The sequence below is a fragment of the Kogia breviceps genome, chromosome 11 (assembly GCF_026419965.1).
Source record: "Kogia breviceps isolate mKogBre1 chromosome 11, mKogBre1 haplotype 1, whole genome shotgun sequence".
In the NCBI taxonomy this organism is placed as follows: Eukaryota; Metazoa; Chordata; class Mammalia; order Artiodactyla; family Physeteridae; genus Kogia; species Kogia breviceps.
The window spans coordinates 72,025,897-72,051,550 of NC_081320.1; the positions used below are offsets into that span (position 1 = coordinate 72,025,897).

The 25,654-nt window shown below is 40.5% G+C and overlaps 1 protein-coding gene across 5 annotated transcripts in view; it reads left to right on the plus strand.

The window, feature by feature from the left end:
* The first annotated feature begins 583 nt into the window (after positions 1-583).
* Positions 584-25,654, plus strand: part of MAP4K3 (mitogen-activated protein kinase kinase kinase kinase 3) — a 205,515-nt gene continuing 180,444 nt past the window's right edge. For 4 of the 5 annotated variants that reach the window (XM_059078812.2, XM_059078810.2, XM_067007729.1 and 1 more), the window contains exon 1: positions 584-1,321. In XM_059078812.2, coding sequence (XP_058934795.1) covers positions 1,226-1,321 — 96 coding nt within the window. In that variant the 5' untranslated portion in view covers positions 584-1,225. The remainder of the gene's footprint in view (positions 1,322-25,654) is intronic. The other variant, XM_067007731.1, reaches the window with a different exon arrangement.

Genomic DNA, 25,654 nt, shown 5'->3' on the forward strand with positions numbered 1-25,654 from the left:
GGGATGCAAGGCTTGCAACTTGGGTCTGTAGCAGGGTGGGGCTTTGGGTAGTTAAGCTGTAGAGCTTGCGGACCATCACAGGTTGACATTTCGGGTATGGGAATGGATCTCGTCCACGCTCCACCCTTCACCCCCACCCCACCTCTCCTTTGCAAGGTTGCTCGACAGCTTGCTGGTCCCCTCCCCCGTCTTTGATAATCCAGACGCCTCCGGTGAAGGTCAAGCACTGCTTTAGTTCTGGCCTCTGGCTGCCTCCCACGCCCTCCACGCGGAAGGGCTGGCGGCCGTTTGGCGTGTTTTTCCTCCAGAGCTTCCCACGGCCTACCCACCCCACACGTCTCCCTGGCCGCCCTCCTGACCTGTCCTTTTTTGCACCCTGGCAGGTCAACTCCAAGGGCCCGAGTGTCAGGGGTCACAGCAAGCACCGCTCACTTTTTTCAGGGGATTTCCTCAGGACAACAACCCCTTCCCCGCAATCCCAGAATGTCTGTGGGACTCGGCTGTGTCCTATGTATAGTTGCTTCTAAAAAAAAAAAGTTCGGGACACGGGCCGCCTTGCAAATTAAAACTATACTACCTGCTTAGGATGGGGACCTGATGCGGCGACGTCAGACTTTGTCGCTGGGAAAATGAGAAGCGAGTAGGAGCTCCTTTCTGCCTGCCCCCCACCCCCCGCGGTCCCGGGGGCAGGCGAGCCTTTTCTGCCACTGCACAGCGGCGGTCGCGCGCAGATCCCCCGCTCGAGGAAGCCGCGGCCGTTTTGGCCGACTAGGGCCCGGAGACCGGGCCTCGCCAGGCAAGCGCGCGGAGCCGGAGCGCGCACGGGGAGGGCCGCGCGCGGAGCCGGGGAGCGCTCCCTCCGGCCTCGCGGCTGCGCAGTCGGGCGGGAGCCGGGAAAAGGGAGGAGGGTGGAGGAGCCGGAGTAAGGGGAGGGGGAGGAGCGGCGAAGGCGGAAGCCATGTTGGAGTTTCACCCCGAGCGAGGGGCTGCGAGCGTCCTAGGCTCCGTGTGGGTGTGACCCCGGTTCGGCGCCGCGGCGGGCTGCGGGGGGCGGGGACGGTTAGGCCGGTCGTTGTCGTCCGCAGCGGCGGCCGCAGCGTGGAGCCGGGCGATTGTGACCTCCGGGGGAGCAGGGGGCCCGCCGCGGCTCCCACTCTCCGTGTGGCCCCCTGAGCGGCCCCCCTCCCCCGCCCGGGAGGGAGGCGGGGGGCACCCGGGGCCCGCCATGAACCCCTGCTTCGATCTGTCCCGCCGGAACCCTCAGGAGGACTTCGAGCTGATTCAGCGCATTGGCAGCGGCACCTACGGCGACGTCTACAAGGTGAGGGCGAGGGGCCGCGCGCCGCTGAGGCCGTGGGGCTCTGACCCGCCGCGGGGAGGGCGGGGGGCGCCCGAGTCCGCGCTGCCTGTCGGCGGGAGACTCTGGCGCCCGGGAGCGGTGGGCGAGGAGGAGCGGCGGGTGCCTAGGGCTCCGCGACCGTGCAGAGAACAAAGGGCCAAACGTTTAATCCCGAGACCCCCGGGTCCTTACCTGAGCCTCCCCCGGACGCGCATTTCCCGGGAAGCGCTGAACGGCGGCGGCAACTCTGCTCCTCACCGCGCGGAGAGGGGTCTGCGCGTTTGTTGCATTGGCAGGGTCAGTGTAAAGAGCCGGACAGCAGGGGTTTGGCTTATGTCAAACCTGCATGCACTCCACGGGCCTGGGATTGTCCGCGGTGGGTTGGCAACTGCTGCCCACCAGGCCCGGCGATAGTCATTTCACTGGGCAGCGTCCATCGACAGCCCCTCAACCTTTAGTCTCTTAGCATCCGCATACCAGTTTCTTTTAATTTTCCAGGTAATGAGTTTCTTTTGTAAAAGAGATCTAGTTAGCATGACTTCTTCCTTCCTTCCTCCCTTTCTTTTTTTCTTTCTTTCTATCTTTCTTTCTTTCCCTCCCTCCTTCCCTGCCTCCCCTCCCCTCCCCTCCCTTTCCTCCCTCCCCACCCCCCCTTCTTTCCTTCTTTTTTTCTTTCGAAAGAGCAACTTTTTCTCCAACTCGAATTGGACTGTGATGCCTTATTAAACTTGTTTTTGTCAGTGACACATAGAATTCAGCTTTTTTTTTTATAAGTGATTTGAATACTTAGGAAAGGTACTGGTTTGGCAAGGTTAGAATTCAAAGCCCATTAGTAGCACAGCATTCCTGTTGTAGAGGGACCACTTCTAAATGTGGCAGATAAATCATGCTTCTCTGGCCAGCTCAACTCTTGGCCTCACAGAGACTGCCAAGAAGAGCAGGCTTGTGCCAAATGTGGCAGCAGTCTTGATTTGGTTGTGTATCTTCTTACTGGTAACTGGAGTGGAACTCCGCCTGTTTCACATAACACCTGAGGATGCACAAAGAAACTTAACTTTACTTTGGAAAGTTGAGTCTTAACTTTATTTTGCTCACCTTTAAGCAGTAGGTTTTTACTTTTACTTCACTTGTAATGCATATGGTAACTTAGATATTTAATACAGTGCAGCCAGTATTCTGCATTAGTCTTGTTTTGTGGATGATTTGCTTTCCATCATCAGTTATATCACCACTTTTCTCCATAGACAACACAGGTGTCTATGTTGGCACCTCTGTGACACACCTACTGTGTATAAGGTACTGTGCATCTATCTAAGCACTTGGGTTGTAGTGCTAAAAGAGAGACATGTTCCCAAGTCTTAGTTGTTTATATTTTTTGGACAAGAACAACATTAAACAACCATTTAAATAATTATTTTATTGAGTTTTCTTTAGTGCTGCAGAGAAGAGAGGATTAGGATTAGGGTTAGGAGAGTGTATAACAGGAGGACTTCATCTCCTCTGGGGAGTCAGAGGCAATGGGGAGAGGGAATTATGCCAGATAGAGGAAGCATGATCTGTGCAGGCTTGGAGGCTCCAAGGAACAGGGTGAGGATTTGAAAGAAGGCCTATGTGGCCTCAGTAGCCAGAGAGGGAGGATGACCCTAGATCATGCAGGCCTCTTTGGTCTTGTAAGGAGGTGGGACTTCTCTTTAGGACAATAAGGAACCATTGCAGGGTTTTAAGTAGGAGAGTGAAATTAGACTTGGATTTTTATGAGCTTTCAAGCTTTACCTACTGCAGTGTGGGGAGTGGAGATGGCAGGCAGAGGTAAAGAGCAGTTAGGAGGCCATTGTAAGTGTAACCATTACGGTATTGTGCTTGGAATTTGTAGTGATTGTGAAAGTTGAAGTGAGTGAATCTAGGTAGCTTAAAGTTGGTTAAGGGAGTCTGGTTAGGGCTTCCCTGATGGCACAATGGTTAAGAATCCGCCTGCCAATGCAGGGGACACAGGTTCGAGCCCTGGTCTGGGAAGATCCCACATGCCGCGGAGCAACTAAGCCGGTGAGCCACAACTGCTGAGCCCACGTGCCACAGCTACTGAGCCCGCATGCCTAGAGCCCATGCTCCTTAACAGGAGGAGCCACCGCAATAAGCCTGTGCACTGCAACAAAGTGTAGCCCCCGCTCGCTGCAACTAGAGAAAGCCTGTGCACAGCAACGAAGACTCAACACAGCCAAAAAATAATAATAATAATAATAAATAAATAAATTTTTTAAAAAGGGAGTCTGGTTATATTGAGATGAAAAGTTAACTGAAACTTTGCTAACGTGTCAGGCTTAGGTGGCAGTGTAGATAGTAAGTTCTTTTTCAGTTCTTTACAAGAATAATTGGCCATGTATTTACTATATTTAGAAAAAACAGCTGGTAGTTAAGCCGCATGATTAAAACGTAAAAAAATTAAGGCCTGTAATTTCCTAAGGACATCTAAGTGCAGTGCAGGTATAAGTTGATTAATCTTTTCATCTGTTTAAAATAATGATAATGGAAACTAACATTTATAGAGTGCTTATTACTTGCCAGGCACTGCTCGAAGACTTCTCCAGGTATTACCTCAATCCTTAACAACAGCCCAATGAAAGAGATGCTGTTATTAACTCCATTTTGCATCAGAAGAAACTAAGGCACAGGGAAGTTACAGTAACTTGCCAAGGTTTGTAGGTGGCAAAGCCAAAATGTGAACCAGTTTGCTCTAGCTACTGTGTCCTTAACCAGCATATGGGCAGATAAAGTATTATTGAATTTCCGCTGGAGAAACGGAGGCACACCCTTAGTTTGGCATGTTAGTTGCAGCCACACTCTGAGTTAGAGTGGACCTGTAAGTAATAGTTAGAATACCTGACTCCTGCTGTGCAGCCAGGCCTCACTGTTTTTGTAGAGTCTGCTGAGTGGACATCAGATCATAGATGCTTGATCCCTGCCTGCCAGACTCTTCTAATATAAGGGGCCCAAAGCAGAGAAACTCTGTGTGGTTTTTGGCGTCATATCTCGTTTGCTGAATGACCCAAAGCTTAAACTATTTGTATTTTTGTCTGTACATAGTCATGTTCATGCTATAAAGATAACAGATTTTTTTGTATTTTGCTGTTTTCGATTTTCATTATTTATACAAATGGTGTTGATTAGAGAGTAGTGCCTTAAAGAATTTTTTTCAAAAGCCGGTATATATAATTTGCTCCTTAATTTGTCAGTATTTAGGTGCTAAAAATGGAATGATCCGATTAAGTAAATAAGTTAGAGGCCTAATTATTTATAGTCATTCTTAGAAGGTTGGTGTTTTAAGGGATTTTTATTTTGAAAACTATATCCTATGCAGTGTAATAATATGCTTATTATATTTAAGGTGGCATGGTTTAGTTAAAAAGTACTGAGCTAGGATGTGGGAGATCTAGGATTTATTAGCTCTTTGGCCTTATAAAATCACTTAGCCTCTCAGAGCTGTTTTGTTGTGAAGGTATTATTACCATCATATGCCCTTCTGTTTATGGTGTTGACTTGTTTCACTCAACAAATACGTTTTAATTTTTTTGAGGCCAAAAAATTGCAAATGTACATTTCCTCTGCACTGTCTTAAAGGACATGAAAATATAGTTTAAAAAGAAAAGTCTTACATACTTTTAAATGTCCTGTAACTCTGGGCTTTATCTGTCAGATGAAGTATCTGTAGCAGGCGTTACTTAGGGACTTGGAAGTTGACAGCTAGAAAGGGCTCTGTGGTTGAGCCTCAGGGGGCCCATGAAACCCTTGGAAATTTATAGGCTTAATGTTGTATGTGTGTGTGTTTTTCTGGAGAGATGGATTTTGGTATCCATTTACATTCTCAAAGAGTTCTATGATCCCAAAAAAGAAGAGAATGAATGATCTATAGGTTTGTCACTTGAAAGCGATTACTTGGAGAAGTTAGGTCTTTGTATACCTATATCACATTATCAACATTTATCAACATAAGTATGATTTTCACATGCATTATGCTATTTTTTCTCAGGCAGTTTTCCAGTTTAATTTGTATTATTCCTACCCTTAGAGTCTTCATTTACAGATGTTTTTCTAGATTTATTGCTAGAGAGACTGTACTAAAGCTAGAGATAGGGTAAGGTAGGGTTGTTTTGAAGTACTGGTCTTCATGTGTTTCTCAGGGAATATCTCATCTGGTCTTGTGCTGTTAGCTTTGTCCCTGTGAACGACTCCCAGATGCCTCCAGCTTGTGCCTTCTGAGTTCTAGCCCATAATCTCCAGCTGACAAATGGAGACAATGTCAAAAGCCCCAGTAGTGTCAGTTTGTTAAGGCTTGAAGCCTTGGAATCATCTTTTACTTCCAGACTGGACTAAATAAGCATTTTCCAAACTGTGACCAGGGGACTTTTCTCGCAGTCCAGTGGTTAGGACTCTGCACTTCCACTGCAGGGGGCATGGGTTTGATCCCTGGTCAGGAAACTAAGAAGATCCTGCATGCTGTGGCATGCAGCCAAACAAACAAACAAACAAAAAACTGTGACCAGGATGCTCCAGGGAAAGTAGTACTATGAGTGTATCAGAGACCAAGAAGTCCTGTGGTAAAGAAACCTGGTAAACTTTGCTTAACCCAGCAAGCTCCAAAGTTACTTGATGATGGGATTCTTCTTCTCTGTAATACTTATTGCTTGTCCTTAGAACTGGTGTCTTGTAGAACATGCTTTGGAAATGTTGATATTGATTTTATCTGTTTGTGTTTGGAAGCCATTCCCTCTGAAGCAGAAGCTGTAATGTGGCTAAGCTCCAAGGTAGCATTCACATGGTGATCTATGTAGAGAGACTCTGAAAGCTGACAGGAGAAAAATTGAAGGTTGGACAGTGAAATCAGGCAATTAATTTGTATGTTCAAGTATTTAGTGAATTATGTGTTGACTTATGTGTTTGTAACTCTGCGTCTTTCATGGTATTCCAATTAATATCATCAAACACTAATTCTTTCATTATAGTCAGGATTTATAAGAACTTTTCTCGAAAACTCAGTTCTGAAACCTTGCCTCCTATGAGGGACATGAAGACCTTACGCATTTAGAAAACAACAGCTGAAGGAAAATAAAACATGTGTATCAGATTATGCCCATTTTTACTTTCATGGAGGACAAAGTTTAGAGAAACCAGAGGAAGTGGTCCTAAGCTTCAGAATGATTGAGTATGTAGGGTAAATTAAGGTAGAGTTTCCTCGTATCAGTAGTTATTTGAGGCGGAAAATGACAGTGGAACAGATTGTGGGATAATTTCTGTAGATACAAACAGCTTACCTGACTTTGATATGGATCTGATTCCCTAAAGGAGGTACTTACCTCCAAGATTTGATTTGTATGTATATTTACTTGTGAAACAACATCTAATTATTTTGTATTGAGAATGAATAGTTAGTCATTCTCTCATGAGAGTCCATTTAACATTCATCCTACACCGAATAACTGTAATATGAAAGGAAAGGTCCTAGGGACTGTGTGTGGAGTAGGAAAAATGCAAGACTTGGTACTTGGTACTTTATTTACAGGGACATAAATTGTGAACTTACTTTTAGCTATCATAGTTAGAGATAAAAACTGTGTTGATTTCCTCTTTTCTAGCACATTAAATCTCTTACTGGCTAAGAGATTGTCTTGACACTCCATAATCTAGACAACCGACCTCTCTGTAGCACAGCACAGTGATTTTTTTTTAACATCGTTATTGCAGTATAATTGCTTTACAATGGTGTATTAGTTTCTGCTTTATAACAAAGTGAATCAGGTATACGTATACATATATCCTCATATCTCCTCCCTCTTGAGTCTCCCTCCCACCCTCCCTATCATACCACTCTAAGGTGGTCACAGAGCACTGAGCTGATCCCCCAGTGCTATGTGGCTGCTTCCCAGTAGCTATCTATTTTACGTTTGGTAGTATATATTCAGCATAGTGATTTAAGAGCAGGTTCTGGAGGCAGACTGCCTAGTTTCACCACCCGCTAGCCAATTACCTAATCCTTCTCTGTGTGCCTCAGTTTCCTCCATTGTAAAATGGAGATGCTTAGAAAAGTACTTGGGGGACTTCCCTGGTGGTCCAGTGGGCAAGACTCCGCACTCCCAATGCAGGGGGCCCGGGTTTGACCCTGGTCAGAGAACTACATCCTGCATGTGTGCTGCAACTAAGAGTCTGAATGCTGCAACTAAGAAGCCCGCGTGCCGCAACTAAGACCTGGCACAGCCAAAATAAATAAATAAATAATATATAAATAAATATTTTTTAAAAGTACTTGGGACAGTGCCTGTCACATAATACTCAGTAATTGTTAATTGTCAGTAGTACTATTTATTATTATGTATTTCTCCTGCTCCCGTCTTCCTAACCTACTCTGCTCCTCATGCTGCTGCCTCATTGGTTTTACACTTGCTGTCTGTGCTCGTAACCGCCCCCCCCCCCCAATATCTGTATGGTTTGTTTCTTCATTTCCCTCATCAGGTCTCAACTCAAATGTCACCTTTTAATGTGCCTGTTCCTTATCATCCTATAAAAAACAGCTCCTCCCCACTTCTGTCTTTACCAGGGATGGATCCAGATTTTGTAGGCCCCGAACTTTATACAGTAATTTGGGTACCCTCGTTGAGAAAACAAGTAAATTAGAATAAAAAGTTTGGTGTGAAAGTGAATAATTATTTAGAGTTAGAAAAGATGTCCCAACAAAATTCTGTAACCTTAGAGTCAGGTCCCTTTCTTCTGAGGTATCTTTAGGCATTTAATCAAAAATGCTATCATGTAGTGCTTCCTGATAGCCACTGGGCTTCTCTTCCCCACCAACAACATTCTATGTGTCCCAGTAACTTTCAGCACTCATAGAGGCCCCAGGGAAGTGAGGAGGCCTGAACTGTAAATTTTATTAGCTTTATAAAAGATTCAGCTTTGGCTCTGACTCTCCCTAATTTTTATTGTGGCATGTATCACCTTATATTTATTTGTTTATTGCATTTCTTTCCCCACTAGAGTGTAAGTCCAGGAAGCTGGTGGTTTTGTTTTGTTCATGGCTGTATCCCCAGAACATAGAAAAGTGCCTAACACATATTTAGACTCTCAGTAAATATTTGTGGAATGAATAAATGAACTGGCATGAGAGGAACAAACCGTGTGCTACTACCTAAATTTAGAGGAAGGAGATCATTATTTCTGGTTGGGAGAAATCATAGCAGGTTTTAAAGTGGAGATGACATTGGGCTTGACCTAGATCTCTGGCCATAGTGGGCATAGAATGAATTAAACATTGTGGTTTATTATTAGGCATAAACTAAATCAGTAGGTTTAATGTATCTTCTGCATAATAAGCAATGTTCATAACTTATATGCATATGAGAATACTCTGTCATTTTAAAGTAAAGACATTTAGTGACTAGAGAATATATATAGCTATTACATACTGGTTTTTGTTTTTTGAAAATATGATTAAATTGGACTTCTAATCAGGAAGAGGACTTTTTCACCAATACCAAAAGGCCTTAGATTTGAGAGATGAAATCATGTTTGTTTTCTACTTTTGTTTTTTACAGTTTTTTTGGTTCTGGAAGATGCCATGTTTCAGAGTTCCAGCTGCCTTGACCTGAGATTTTAAGTTTGGATTCCTAATGTGACAGTGTATCACCTCCCTTAGTCCTTAAAGTCTATTGGAAAAATCTTAGATTTGACCGTAAATTTAGGTTATGTCCAAAGAAGACATTTATTTCGTTTGTTTAAACTCTTCTTAGAAACTTGAGATGGTAAGAAAATTCTTTCTGTATAAATCATCCACCTTCTGCTCGAAGAATCTTCTCTTCATTGCCTATAAACTAAAGTACACACCTTTTTTTAAAAATTGAAGTATAGTTTATGTACAGTGTTATATAAGTTATAGGTATACAATATAGTGATTCAAAAATTTTAAAGATTATAATCAATTGGTAGTTTAAGCCTGATGTTCAAGGCATTGTCCTTTTTGCTCTCTGGGCCCTTACGATGAGAAAGTTTCGATTGGAGGAGGCAGGGAGAGAGGAGGAAAGCAGAGGAGGGAATAGGGGCTGGGGGTGCTTTCCAGGTGAGCATTTAACCACAGGAGTAAAGGGTTAGAGACTGAAAGGGAGGATTAAGTAACATGGAGACTTGTGTTGGGGAGCATGGAGAAGTAAAATTTGCTAGATAAGGCAGGGCCAATTTATAAAGTTCTTGAAAGCCAGGTAAAATTGTGTAGATAGGAAGTGACAGGATGTTGGGAACACTAAGGCTTTTGTACAAGAGTAATAATGTTGAAAGTGCCCAGGATTATTCTGGCAATCATAATGAGAGTGGATCAGAGAGGAAGGACAGAAATATCTGTTAAATCGAGTCTGTTTCAGAATCCTTTTGTACTCTTAAAAATTATTGAGAGCACCAAAGTTGTTTATGTTAATTATATCTATTGCTATTGACTATATTAGCAATTATACCTGAGAAATTTTTAAAAATATTAATTTATTAAAAAGAATAATAAACCTATTACATGTTAACATAAATGACATTTTCATGAAAAATAACTATTTTCCAAACAAAAATTGAGTGAAGAGAGTTGGATTGTTGTACATTTTGCAAATCTCTTTAATATTTGGTTAAATAGAAGACAGCTGTTTCTCAAATGTGTTTCTTCATTCATCCTATTGGGATATTTTGTTTTGGTTGACATGTGAAGAAAATCTGGTCTCTCACATGTATTTATTTGGAAAAGAAGAATATTTTAATAGTCTTTTCAGGTAATTGTGGGTATTTTCCTCATATACATCTCCACAACTTGACAATTAAAAGTTAGTTGTGGGGCTTCCCTGGTGGCGCAGTGGTTGAGAGTCCGCCTGCCGATGCAGGAGACACGGGTTCGTGCCCTGGTCCGGGAAGATCCCACGTGCCGCGGAGCGGCTGGGCCCGTGAGCCATGGCCGCCGGGCCTGCGCGTCCGGAGCCTGTGCTCCGCAACGGGAGAGGCCACAACAGTGAGAGGCCCGCATACCGCAAAAAAAAAAAAAAAAAAAGTTAGTTGTGGAGAGAAGATGGTGGAAGAGTAACAGAGAGAAGATGGCGGAAGAGTAAGACGTGGAGATCACCTTCCTCCCCACAGATACATCAGAAATACATCTACATGTGGAACTCCTCCTATAGAACACCCACCGAACGCTGGCAGGAGACCTCAGACCTTCCAAAAGGCAAGAAACTCCGCACGTACCTGGGTAGGGCAAAAGAATAAAGGAAAAACAGATACAAAAGAACAGGGACGGGACCTGCACCAGTGGGAGGGAGCTGTGAAGGAGGAAAGGTTTCCACACACTAGGAAGTCCCTTCACTGAGGGAGACTGCGGGTGGCGAAGGGGGAAAGCTTCGGAGCCACGGAGGAGAGCGCAGCAACAGGGGTACAGAGGGCAGAGTGGAGAGATTCCCGCACAGAGGAGCAATGCCGACCACTCACCAGCCCGAGAGGCTTGTCTGCTCCCCCGCCAGGGCGGGCGGAGGCTGGGAGCTGAGGCTCGGGCTTCAGTCGAATCACAGGGAGAGGACTGGGGTTGGTGGCGTGAACATAGCCTGAAGGGGGCTAGTGCACCACGGCTAGCAGGGAGGGAGTTCGGGAAAAAGTCTGCACCTGCCGAAAAGGCAAGAGACTTTTTCTTCCCTCTTTATTTCCTGGGGTGCAAGGAGAGGGGATTAAGAGCGCCGTTTAAAGGAGCTCCAGAGACAGGAGTGAGCTGCGGCTATCAGCGCAGACCCTAGAGATGGACATGAAATGCTAAGGCTGCTGCTGCAGCCACCAAGAAGCCTGTGTTCAAGCACAGGTCACTCTCCACACCTCCCCTCCCGGGAGCCTGTGCAGCCCACCACTGCCAGGGTCCCGTGATCCAGGGACAACTTCCCCAGGAGAACGCATGGTGTGCATCAGGCTGGTGCAATGTCACACTGGCCTCTGCCGCCGCAGGCTCGCCCCACATCCATACCCCTCCCTCCCCTGGCCTGAGTGAGCCAGAGCCCCCGAATCAGCTGCTCCTTTAACCCCGTCCTGTCTGAGCAAAGAACAGACGCCCTCAAGCGACCTACATGCAGAGGCGGGGCCAAATCCAAAGCTGAACCCCGGGAACTGTGCTAACAAAGAAGAGAAAGGGAAATTTCTCCCAGCAGCCTCAGAAGCAGCAGATTAAAGCTCCAAAATCAACTTGATGTACCCTGCATCTGTGGAATACCTGAATAAACAACGAATCATCCCAAATTGAGGAGGTGGACTTTGGGAGCAAGATATATTATTTTTTTCCCTTTTCCCCTTTTTCTGAGTATCTATGTATATGCTTCTGTGTGAATTTGTCTGTATAACTTTGCTTTCACCATTTGTCCTAGGGTTCTGTGCGTCCGTCTTTTGTGTATTTTACTTTAAAAAATTTTTTCTTAATATTTTTAATTTTAATAACTTTATTTTATTTTATCTTACTTTATTTTATTTTTTCCTTCCTACTTCCCTCCCTCCCTCCCTTCCTTTCTATTTTTTCTCCCTTTTATTCTGAGCCGTGTGGATGAAAGGCTCTTGGTGCTCCAGCCAGACATCAGGGCTGTGCCTCTGGGGTGGGAGAGCCAACTTCAGGACACTGGTTCACAGGAGACCTCCCAGCTCCACGTAAAATCAAATGGCAAAAATCTCCCAGAGATCTCCATCTCAACACCAAGACCCAGCTGCACTCAGCGACCAGCAAGCTACAGTGCTGGACACCATATGCCAAACAACTATCAAGACAGGAACACAGCCCCATCCATTAGCAGAGAGGCTGCCTAAAATCATAAAAAGGTCACAGACACCCCAAAACACACCACCAGACGTGGACCTGCCCACCAGAAAGACAAGATCCAGCCTCATCCACCAGAACACAGGCACTAGTCCCCTCCACCAGGAAGCCTACACAACCCACTGAAGCAACCTTAGCTACTGGGGACAGATACCAAAAACAACGGGAACTATGAACCTGCAGCCTGCGAAAAGGAGACCCCCCCAAACACAGTAAGATAAGGAAAATGAAAAGACAGAAAAACACACAGCAGATGAAGGAGCAAGGTTAAAAACCCACCAGACCTAACAAATGAAGAGGAAATAGGCAGTCTACCTGAAAAAGAATTCAGAATAATGATAGTAAAGATGATCCAAAGTCTTGCAAATAGAATAGACAAAATGCAAGAAACATTTACCAAGGACCTAGAAGACCTAAAGAGGAAACAAGCAATGATGAACAACACAATAAATGAAATTAAAAATACTCTAGAAGGGATCAATAGGAGAATAACTGATGCAGAAGAAGGGGTAAGTGACCTGGAAGATAAAATAGTGGAAATAACTACTGCAGAGTAGAATAAAGAAAAAAGAATGAAAAGAACTGAGGACAGTCTCAGAGACCTCTGGGACAACATTAAACACACCAACATTCGAATTATAGGGATCGCAGAAGAAGAAGAGAAAAAGAAAGGGACTGAGGAAACATTTGAAGAGATTATAGTTGAAAACTTCCCTAATATGGGAAAGGGAATAATTAAGTCCAGGAAGAACATAGAGTCCCATACAGGATAAATCCAAGGAGAAACATGCCAATACACATATTAATCAAACTATCAAAAATTAAATACAAAGAAAACATATTAAAAGCAGCAAGGGAAAAACAACAAATAACACACAAGGGAATCCCCATAAAGTTAACATCTGATCTTTCAGCAGAAACTCTGCAAGCCTGAAGGGAGTGGCAGGACATATTTAATGCGACGAAGGAGAAAAACTTACAACCAAGATTACTCTACCCAGCAAGGATCTCATTCAGATTTGATGGAGAAATTAAAACCTTTACAGACAAGCAAAAGCTGAGAGAGTTCAGCACCACCAAACCAGCTTTGCAACAAATGCTAAAGGAACTTCTCTAGGCAAGCAACACAAGAGAAGGAAAAGACCTACAATAATAAACCCCAAACAATTAAGAAAATGGGAATAGGAACATACATATCGATAATTACCTTAAATGTAAATGGCTTAAATGCTCCCACCAAAAGACACAGACTGGCTGAATGGACACTGAAACAAGACCCGTATGTATGCTGTCTACAAGACACCCACTTCAGACCTAGGGACACACACAGACTGAAAGTGAGAGGATGCAAAAAGATATTCCATGCAAATGGAAAGCAAAAGAAAGATGGAGTAGCAATTCTCATATCAGACAAAATAGACTAAGGACTATTACAAGAGACAAGGACACTACATAATGATAAAGGGATCGATCTAAGAAGAAGATATAACAATTGTAAATATTTATACACCCAACATAGGAGCACCTCAATACATAAGGCAAATAGTAACAGCCATAAAAGGGGAAATCGACAGTAACACATTCATAGTATGGGGCTTTAACACCCCACTTTCACCAATGGACAGATCATCCAAAATGACAATAAGGAAACACAAGCTTTAAATGATACATTAAACAAGATGGACTTAATTGATATTTGCAGGACATTCCATCCAACAACAACAGAATACACATTTTTCTCCAGTGCTCATGGAACATTCTGCAGGATAGATCATATCGTGGGTCACAAATTAAGCCTTGGTAAATTTAAGAAAATTGAAATCGTATCAAGTATCTTTTCCAGCCACAACGCTAGAGACTAGATATCAATTACAGGAAAAGATCTGTAAAAAATACAAACACATGGAGGCTAAACAATACACACTTAATAACGAAGTGATCACTGAAGAAATCAAAGAGGAAATCAAAAAATACCTAGAAACATGACACTGGAGACACAACGACCCAAAACCTATGGGATGCAGCAAAAGCAGTTCTAAGAGAAGTTTATAGCAATACAATCCTACCTTAAGAAACAGGAAACATCTCAAATAAACAACCTAACCTTGCACCTAAAGCAGTTAGAGAAAGAACAAAAACACCCCAAAGTTAGCAGAAGGAAAGAAATCATAAATATCAGATCAGAAATAAATGAAAAAGAAATGAAGAAAACGATAGCAAAGATCAATAAAGCTAAAAGCTGGTTCTTTGAGAAGATAAACAAAATTGATAAACCATTAGGCAGACTCTTCAAGCAAAAAAGGGAGAAGACTTAAATCAATAGAATTAGAAATGAAAAAGGAGAAATAACTGACACTGTAACAGTGGACACTGCAGAAATACAAAGGATCATGAGAGATTACTACTGGCAACTCTGTGCCAATAAAATGGTCAACCTGGAAGAAATGGACAAATTCTTAGAAATGCATAACCTGCTGAGACTGAACCAGGAAGAAATAGAAAATATGAACAGACCAATCACAAGCACTGAAATTGAAACTGATTTAAAATCTTCCAACAAACAAAAGCCCAGGACCACATGGCTTCACAGGCAAATTCTATCGAACATTGAGAGAAGATCTAACACCTATCCTTCTCAAACTCTTCCAAAAGATAGCAGAGGGAGGAACACTCCCAAACTCATTCTATGAGGCCACCATAACCCTGATACGAAAACCAGACAAAGACGTCACAAAGAAAGAAAACAACAGGCCAATATCACTGCTGAACATAGATGCAAAAATCCTCAACAAAATACTAGCAAACAGAGTCCAACAGCACATTAAAAGGATCATACACTGTGATCAAGTGGGGTTTATTCCAGGAATGCAAGGATTCTTCAATATACGCAAATCAATCAACGTGATACACCGTATCAACAAACTGAAGGAGAAAAACCCTATGATCATCTCAATAGATCCAGAGAAAGCTTTTGACAAAATTCAGTACCCATTTATGATAAAAACCCTGCATAAAGTAGGCATAGAGAGAACTTTCCTCAACATAATAAAGGCCATATATGACAAACCCACAGCCAGCATCGTTCTCAATGGTGAAAAACTGAAACCATTTCCACTAAGATCAGGAAAAAGACAAGGTTGCCCACTCTCACCACTCTTATTCAACATAGTTTTGGAAGTTCTAGCCACAGCAATCAGAGAAGAAAAAGAAATAAAAGGAATCCAAATCAGAAGAGAAGAAGTAAAGCTGTCACTGTTTGCAGATGACATGATACTATACATAGAGAATCCTAAGGATGCTACCAGAAAACTACTAGAGCTAATCAATGAATTTGGTAAAGTAGCAGGATACAAAATTAATGCACAGAAATCTCTGGCATTCTTATACACTAATGATGAAAAATCTGAGGGTGAAATTATGAAAACACTCCCATTTACCATAGCAAGATAAAGAATAAAATATCTGGGAATAAACCTACCTAAGGAGACAAAAGACTTGTATGCAGAAAACTATAAGACACTGCTGAAAGAAATTAAAGATGATACAAACAGATGGAGAGATATACCATGTTCTTGGATTGGAAGAATCAACATTGTGAAAATGACTCTACTACCCAAAGCAATCTACAGATTCGATGCAATCCTTATCAGACTACCACTGGCATTTTTCACAGAACTAGAACAAAAAATTTCACAATTTTTATGGAAACACAAAAGACCCCGAATAGCCAAAGCAATCTTGAGAACGAAAAATGGAGCTGGAGGACTCAGGCTCTCTGACTTCAGACTATACTACAAAGCTACAGTAATCAAGACAGTATGGTCCTGGCACAAAAACAGAAATATAGATCAATGGAACAGGATAGAAAGCCCAGAGATAAACCCACACACATATGGTCACCTTATCTTTGATGAAGGAGGCAAGAATATACAGTGGAGAAAAGACAACCTCTTCAATTAGTGGTGCTGGGAAAACTGGACAGCCACATGTAAAATAATGAAATTAGAACACTCCGTAACACCATACACAAAAATAAACTCAAAATGGATTAGAGACCTAAATGTAAGGCCAGACACTATCAAACTCTTAGAGGAAAACATAGGAAGAACACTCTGACACAAATCACAGCAAGATCTTTTTTGACATACCTCCTAGAGAATTGGAAATAAAAACAAAAATAAACAAATGGGACCTAATGAAACTTAAAAGCTTTTACACAGCAAAGGAAACCATAAACAAGACCAAAAGACAACCCTCAGAATGGGAGAAAATATTTGCAAATGAAGCAACTGACAAAGAATTAATCTCCAAAATTTACAAGCAGCGCATGCAGCTCAATAACAAAAAAACAAACAGCCCAATCCAAAAATGGGCAGAAGACCTAAATAGACATTTCTCCAAAGAAGATATACAGATTGCCAACAAACGCATGAAAGAATGCTCAACATCATTAATCATTAGGGAAATGCAAATCAAAACTACAATGAGATATCATCTCACACCGGTCAGAATGGCCATCATCAAAAAATCTAGAAACAATAAATGCTGGAGATGGTGTGGAGAAAAGGGAACACTTGCAGTGTTGGTGGGAATGTAAATTGATACAGCCACTATGGAGAACAGTATGGAGGTTCCTTAAAAAACTAAAAATAGAATTACCATAGGACCCAGCAATCCCACTACTGGGCATATACCCTGAGAAAACCATAATTCAAAACGAGTCATGTACCAAAATGTTCATTGAAGCTCTATTTACAATAGCCAGGAGATGGAAGCAACCTAAGTGTCCATCAACAGATGAATGGATAAAGAAGATGTGGCACATATATACAATGGAATATTACTCAGCCATAAAAAGAAACGAAATTGAGTTATTTGTAGTGAGGTGGATGGACCTAGAGTCTGTCATACAGTGAAGTAAGTCAGAAAGAGAAAAACAAATACCATATGCTAACATATATATGGAATTTAAGAAAAAAAAAGTCATGAAGAATTTAGGGGTAAGACGGGAATAAAGACACAGAGCTACTAGAGCATGGACTTGAGGATATGGGAAGGGGAAAGGGTAAGCTGTGCCAAAGAGAGTGGAATGGACATATATACACTACCAATCGTAAATTGGATAGCTAGTGGGAAGCAGCCACATAGCACAGGGAGATCAGCTCAGTAGTTTGTGACCACCTAGAGGGGTGGGATAGGGAGGGTGAGAGGGAGAGACATAAAAGGGAAGAGATATGGGAACATATGTATATGTATAACTGATTCACTTTGTTATAAAGCAGAAACTGACACACCATTGTAAAGCAATTATACTCCAATAAAGATGTTAAAAAAAAAAGTTAGTTGCACTGTAGAATCCAAGGCCTACCATTATGGTAAAACACTTATTATTCGTCTCTGACTTAAAATGGATCATTTTTACTGACGTATGATTTTTTTAACATCATGCATTGGTCATTTGGAAACTATGGATTCATGATGTTATCCAGATCTTCCCAGCGTTGCCATGTTTTATTACACAATATCATAAATCATCACTCATCTCCTCAGAAAAGTCTTAAAGTATTGACGGTAGATACAAGTTTTCCAAGATACAAATTTCTCTTTGAAAGTGCTAAATGTATCACATGCAGCAAATACTGTTGTTTTTCATTGAACTGACAGGTTCATTTAGTTTATTTTCAAGAAAATATCAGATACCTAAATATGAATAATCATGGTTTGTCAGCTGTTCTCTCAAGTAAAAACAGTGTTCTGTGGAAAAGTGGCTTGTTCGGTTTGCAACTCAATCACTGGTGCTGTTCTTTAAGATAAACCAGTGTACTTGTTATGCAGAAGTGTTTATGCATTTCATCAAATAGAATATTAAAATGATAAGTATTTAAGGGTCAAGATTTAATAAAATTAATAATGTTTATGCTTCAATAAGGGCATTCTTATTTGAAACTGGCTTTTTTTTTTCCCAGCGAGTGCATGGCAGTGAAAAATACACTTGACTGCTATACGTTGTGGGTCTACTGCCTTCATTTGTGCTAAGACACCAGCAGCTTTAACCACCATTGCTTTTGTATTATTAGTACAAATGTCAACACAGTGAAAGCGGGCCAATAACATTTCAGTATTATTATGAAAATAGTTTTGACTTTTCAGACCCTCAGAAAGGAATCCCAGGGACCTCCACAGGACTGTGCTAGAAGATTATGTGGAGTAAGCTAAGGGTAAGGTAAGTGGTGATGGATCAGACAAGGCAAACAGTAGTGAAGAACAGAAAGGAAGAACAGATAGGTGAGAAGCATCTTGGAGAGAAATTCGACAGGGCTTTGTGGAGAAATACAGGGATGGAGAGAGACGATTCAGAGAGGACTTAACAATCTTAAGCCTGATTGAGGAGCATGTAGTTGGTGCTTTATAAATACTTGTTTAAATCAATTAATAGTGGGAGAATGGCATCAGTTACAAAGACAGTAAAGTTGAGAAGGGGGAGCTCTGATGGATTTCGGATTTTCTGTTAGAAAATAGGTATCTGTGAGGGTTTCTTTTTTTTTTTTTTCATTATTTTCTTACTGTGGTTACTCTGAAGAAACAGTAGTCACAATTACTTCCCTTCATTTTTCTGTGGAGAATAACAATTCTTTAACAGTGTCTGTAGGACTAATAGAGGCTGATAAGAGCCAAAACCTTTCTCCCAGCTCTTACTGAGGGATTACCAGGAGGATGTACAAAACATGTCCTCCTATTGAAGAAAAATGCTACAGATTGGGAGGGTAATTGGTATAGGGGATTCGTGAACGGAACAGTAAAATATGAGCTAGCTATTTTTATTCTGGCATAAATTTGAAAAGTGTTTTGTATTCTGATTATAACATGTACATTTTTAAAAGAAAAAATATACAATAAGAAAACTATAAGAAAACAATTAAAATGATGAGTAATCTTACTCCCAAGAGTTGGATACTCTTAGTATTTTGATGTTTCTTTGTAGACAGATATTTTAGAAAACTTGTATGTTGTTGCATATTTTAAAAATTAAATTACGGCTTACTTAGAGTGAATGCACAGATCTTAAATCTTTCAGTTTGACATATATACAGCTGTGCAACCCATGTCTTTATTAAGGTAGAACATTTCCTTAACCTCAGAAAGTTCTTTTATATCCCTTCCCAGTCATGCTGTCCACCCTCTTCCCCCCAGCCATTGCAATTACTGTTCTGATTACTATCAGTATAAAAGCTCTTCTAGAACGTGATATAAATGAATCACAAATGGATTACCTTGGCACCTTTGACAAAAATCAGTTGACAGTACATGTGTAGGTATATTGCACTCTCTCTTGTCCTGTTGAGCTGTTTGGCTGTATTTTCAGGAATACCTCAGTCTTGCTTACTGTAGCTTCATAGAAAGAAAGCCTTGAAATCAGGTAGGGTCCTACAACTTTATTCTGCTTTTTCAAAATTGTTTTATCTATTCTAGGTCCTTTATTTTTACCATACAAATTTTAGAATCAGCATTTCAGGTACATGAAAAAGCCTTCCAAGATTTTACTTTTTATTTTAAAGTAATTAAAAACTCATAGGAAGTTGCAAAAAAAGTACAAAGAGGTCACATGGACCCAACTCCCCCAGTGGTGATATTTTTGCCTAACTAGAGTGCATTATCAAAACCATGAGATTGATTGACACAATGTAGTTAACTAGACCTTAGTCAGATTTCATCACTTTTTGCATGCACTCATTTTTTTCATGCCTGCATGCATAATTTTGTGACATTTTATCATGTATATAACCTACTGGGATTTTATTGGGATTATGTGGGATCTGTAGCTCAATTTGTGGAAAATTGAGATCTTAACAGTATTGAGTCCTTTGATCTGTGAATACAGTATCTCTCTCCATTTATTTGGCTCTCCTTTAACTTATTAATGTTTTGCCTTTTATTCTTTCTAATTTATAAATTTCATCCTTCGCCTTTTCTACTAATATTGTAGTAAAAGATAACTATTATGTAATACTTCTTCAAAGTGGTACAGTAATTGTAATGTGAGGTACATTTTCAGTTTTTATTAAAATCTTCACTGTACTAGTGGTGTCTGACTTCCTTTGATTTAACCTTGAACATTTTTAGCCCTGAGCATGTGGACTCTTTTTAAAGTTGGCAAAATGAAAACAGGGGAAATGACTATTTAAAAAGCTATCCACTTCAACTATGTTGTCTAAAGATTAAAGAAAGTCCTTAGAACCTGATTTGGTTTTATGTATGAGATGTATCTGTTTATTGGTGCATATTTTGCAAAATTAATATTTTTTGTGCTTATTAAAGGAAAATAACTTAAAGTTTTCTTCGTCTCTTAAGTGAAAAATAAACAACATTGTGCTTGATTGTTTAGGAGATCCTAAAGAATTTCGTTCTGATTTTGAGGAGCTTATGATCTGATTTGAGGAAACAATATGCCTAAATGGAACATCTAAAGAACATTTATAAGGCAGTATTTTAACAATTAAAAGAGCAATCACATGTTTTAAATACTACAGAAATTCAGTTTAAGGGAAAGGTGAGTTGGTGTTAATTTGATAAAGATTTTCTGGAAGAGTGAATCTGATCTGGGAATCAAAGAAATAATTGGGTTTTCATTTGTAGAGAACATTTCATTTATAGAGAACCTTTCATTTGTGAGGGAAGCCATTCCAAAAGAGTAGATATGGATAAAAATACAGCTGTGGGACAGAAGTGGGCAAAGAGATACTAGACATTCTGACTAAAGCAAGGGTCCACATTTTTGAGGTGTGATAGATAATGTTTCAAATATCCAAGATACAGACAAACAGATGCTTGGAGAATGTGCAACTCATTTGATTTACAGTATAATATTTTCCAAATTCATTAGGGCTACTCTTGTCTTTCTGATCTTCTTGTGTCACTATTTGGATGGTATCAGTAAGTTTTATTTCCCCCCTTTCCCCTCTGTTGGGTTAAAAGTTATACATTTTATTTTTATACTTTTGGTGTCAAATTTCAATATGCATAATAAACGAATACATCTCTCTCTTTTCCCTTTCTGGTCAGTACATGGACTTGGGAATGATTCAGTTCAATAACCACCTTTCTGTTTTGTGTTGTTGTCTGTTGTTTTGGTTCTATATTGCTTTCTTGTCTCCCAGATGAGTGTTTATTATCATTGTTTTATACATACAGTGCTGTTTTACGGTCACCCATATGTGTTTTCAATTTCTTTGCTCACCATTGTTTCTTGGCATCTTGCTCTGACATTCTGGCTTCAGTTTTCTTCTTCCTGGTGAGCATTATTTGGTAGGGTTCTTCCTCCCTCCCTCCCTCCTTTTAACTGTGTAAAGGTAAACTCAGTCTCTTTTTTTCAAAAATGTCTCTTGTCTTAACCTTTAAATCATAATTTAGTGTAGTGTAACTAAGTTGACAGTTATTTTCTCTCAGAACTTTGAAGATATTCTGTTGTTGATGCTAAGAAGTCTGTTGTCAATTTAATTGTTCCTTGTAGCTAGCTAATCAGTGTTTCCTTTCTAATTGCCTTTTAAGATTTTTTTTCTTTGACTCTGGTGTCCTTCAGTTTTACATTGATGTTTCTAGATATGGATTTAAATTAAAATATTTGTTGTTTTTCTTTAAAGAGTAACTTGTTTCATCAGTCCTGGAAAATTCTAATCTGGTGTGTCTTTGACTATTCTTTCCTATCCCTCTGTTGTTCTTTCTTTAGAACTCCTATTTTATACTTTTCCTTCTATTTCTTCATGTCTCATAATGTCATGATTTTTTCAGCTCTGTATTCTGTCTTGTATTATGGTTCATATCTTCAGTATCTTCAATTGTATCTATGTCTCATCTGCTATTCAAAATATCTGTTGCTTTAAAAAAATAATTTGAACTCACAGGAAAAATAGAAGAATAATATAAAGAACTCTTATATACCCTTTTCCAAATTCACCAATGGTTAACACATTTGCTTTATCATTTTTTTCTTCTCTCCCCCCATATATATATATATATATATATATATATACACACACATTGCTTTTCTCTGAACCATTTGAGAGTAAATTAGACATAATGCTCCTTTACCCCTACACAACTCAATGTATATTTCTCAAAATGAATATTTTCACTTAAATAAAACCACAATACAGTTATCAAAGTCAGAGACTTTTAATATAAATATAATAATATTATCTGATCTATAGACCTTATTCAGATTTCTATCAATGGTCTTATCCTCCTAGTTCAGAAACTAATCCAGGATCATAGGTTGCTTTTAGTTTTCAATCTCTTTTCATCTGAAATCATTTTTTTACTCTTTCTTTGTCTTTCTAGACACTGATATTTCTGAAGAATATGTGTCATTTATTTTGTAGCATGTCCTTCATTTTCAGAGTGTCTGGTGTTTCCTTTTGGTTAAATTCAGGTGACACATTTTGGGCAGAAAAGTATGTAAGTGATGATGTGTACTCAGTGAATCATATCAGGAGGCACATGATGTTGATTTGTCCCATTATTAATGTTAGATTAGATCACTTGGTTAACTTGGATCTGCCAAATTTCTTCACTATCAAGTTGCTGTTTTTTTCCTTTTGTAATTATTATAATAAATAATTTGTGGGGAGATACTCTGAGACTATATAATATCTCCTTCCTCACCTAGCTTACACCCATTCGTTTTAGCATCCATTTATGAGTCTTACTTGAATTATTAACTATGATGGTTGCAAAATATGGTTGGCATTTTGTTGTGATGAAGAGCTTTTACTTCTTTTTTTTTTTTGCTGCATGCGGGCCTCTCACTGTTGTGGCCTCTCCTGTTGCGGAGCACAGGCTCCGGACGCGCAGGCTCAGTGGCCATGGCTCACAGGCCTAGCCGCTCCACGGCCTGTGGGATCCTCCCAGACTGGGGCACGAACCCGTGTCCCCTGCATCAGCAGGCGGACTCTCAACCACTGTGCCACCAGGGAAGCCCACTTTTACTTCTTGATTTATTTATTTTTGGACTTACGATTCTTATTTTATTCATTGGGTTCCAGTTAATCACTGTCATTTGTTTTGATGGTCAAACTATTTAAGCTTTAGTTAGCTGGATTCTATCTTAGCTCAGGCTGCCAAAACAAAATTCTATAGACTGGGTGGCTTAAACAACAGAAATTTACTTTCTCACAGTTCTGGAGACCAGAAGTCTAGGATCAAGGTGTGCCAACATGATTCATTTCTGATGAGGGCTCACTTCCTGGTTTGTAGATGGCCCTCATCTGCTTTCTTACTGTGTGCTCACATGGCAGAGAGGGAATGAAGCTCTCTTGTATCTCTTCTTTTAGGGCACTAATGCCATATGAGGGTCCCTACCCTCATGACCTCATCTAAACCTAATTATCTCCCCAAGGCCCTGTCTCCAAACACCATCACCTTGGGATTAGGGTTTCAACACGTGAATTGGGGAGCGGGGGGACACAGTTCAGTCCATAGCAGATTCAGTTGCTTTTTAAATTTTAATAATTATATTTTGAGAAATTATATTTCTTTTTCAAGTTTGTATTTCTTTTTTCATAGTTTCTTGTTTTTAGAGTTTTGACCCTTTTTTATAACTTTGATTATTTTAACATACTTATTAACATTCTCTTTCAAATTACGATTCTGTCTTTTCAAATTGGGGGGGATGTTAATCTTTCTGTGTGTTGGTTTGTTGTGTTTGCTGACTCTCACTTGTGGATTTTTATTTTAATTTTGAATTCATCTGAAATTTCTCTAAGAATCTTTTGTGGCTTAAATTATGGGAGTGTCCTTCCAAAACAGTTTTGCTTTCACTCCTATCAGGAACCTCATGAGTTTCGTTGGTCTGGGATTAATCTTTACGTTAAGTGCTCAGTTCGGAATTTCCCACACCTCATGGGTAATGCAGATTTGAACCCCAGACCCAAATGAGTAGCAGGCTCTTGGTTTTGAATTCTTTAAGGGACTTTGTTCTTTCCTCCCTGCTTTAAGCATCTGTGTACAGAGGTTTTTGTGTGGACAGAACTTTTCAACTCTTCGGTAAATACCAAGGAGCGCAGTTGCTGGATTGTGTGGTGAGACTATGTTTAGCTTTGTAAAAAACTGCCAAACTTTCTTCCAGAGTGGCTGTACTGTTTTGCATTCCCACCAGCAGTGAATCCTGTTCCTGTTGCTCCATAGCCTTGCCAGCATTTGGTGTTGTCTGTCTTTTGGATTTTGGCTATTTTTAATAGGTGTGGAGTGATTATCTTGTTGTTTAATTTGCAGTTCCCTAGTGACGTTGATCATCTTTCCGTGTGCTTATTTGTCATCTGTTTATCTCATTTGGTGAGTTGTCTGTTCAGATCTTTTGTCCTTTTAAAAATTGGATTGCTTGTCTTCTTATAGTTGAGTTTTAAGGGTTATTTGTATATTTTAGATACAAGTCCTGTATCAGATACGTGTTTTACAGTTATTTTCTCCCATCTGTGGCTTGTCTTTTCATTCTCTTAACAGTGTCTTTAGCAGAGCGGAAGTTTTTAATTTAGTGAAGTCCAGCTTATTGATTATTTCCTTCATTGATTGTGCCTTTGGTGTTATCTAAAAACCCATTGCCAAACCCAAACCAAGGTCACCTAGGTATTCTCTTCTAGAACTTTTTTAGTTTTGCGTTTGACATTTAGATCTATGATCTATTTGAGTTGATTTTTGTGAGAGGTGTTAAGATCTGTGTCTAGATTTTTTTTTTTTTTTTGGCATGTGGATATCCAGGTGTTCCAGTACCATTTGTTGAAAAGATCATCCCTTTTCCATCTAATTGCCATTGTTCCTTTGTCAAAGGTCACTTGACTGTATTTGTATGGGTCTGTTTCTGGGTTCTTGTGTTTGTTTGCTGGGCTGGCAATACAGAGTATCACAGACTGGATGGCTTAAACAACAGAAACTTATTTTCTCGTAGTTCCTAGTTCTGGAGGCTAGAAATCTGAGATCAGGGTGTCAGCAGGGTTAGTTTCTTCTGAGGTCTTTCTCCTTGTCTCATAAATGGATGTCTTCTCCTGGTGTCTTTACATGGTCTCTCCCCTGGAACTGTCTGTGTTCAAACAAGAATAGTTTGAGATTATTAAAGAGTGGTAATTTGGAGTCAGATACAGCATAGACCTAAGGGAAGTAAGGACTGGGAGTCCATTGAGTCTAGTTAGGAGGGCATACTTGCTGTCTATAGAGTTGTTTTCTGGAGTGGTTGGAATGGTTGGCAAAGTATCCTGTTTACAAGTGATTCAAAAGGTAAGAGGAGGTAGTGACATCTTCTGTAGTCTCTTGTTGAGGGGGTTGATCCTGTTACTTCCTCCTAGGACCACATCATTTATATCCTTCTCTTAGTGTGTTCCCCAGGAGTACTTATTGATCATCTCTGCTGAGCTCTGTACCATGGCTGATGCAGATGATGTGAGCCCTCTTCTCAAGGAGGTGGCAGACTAGGTATGGGCATAGTA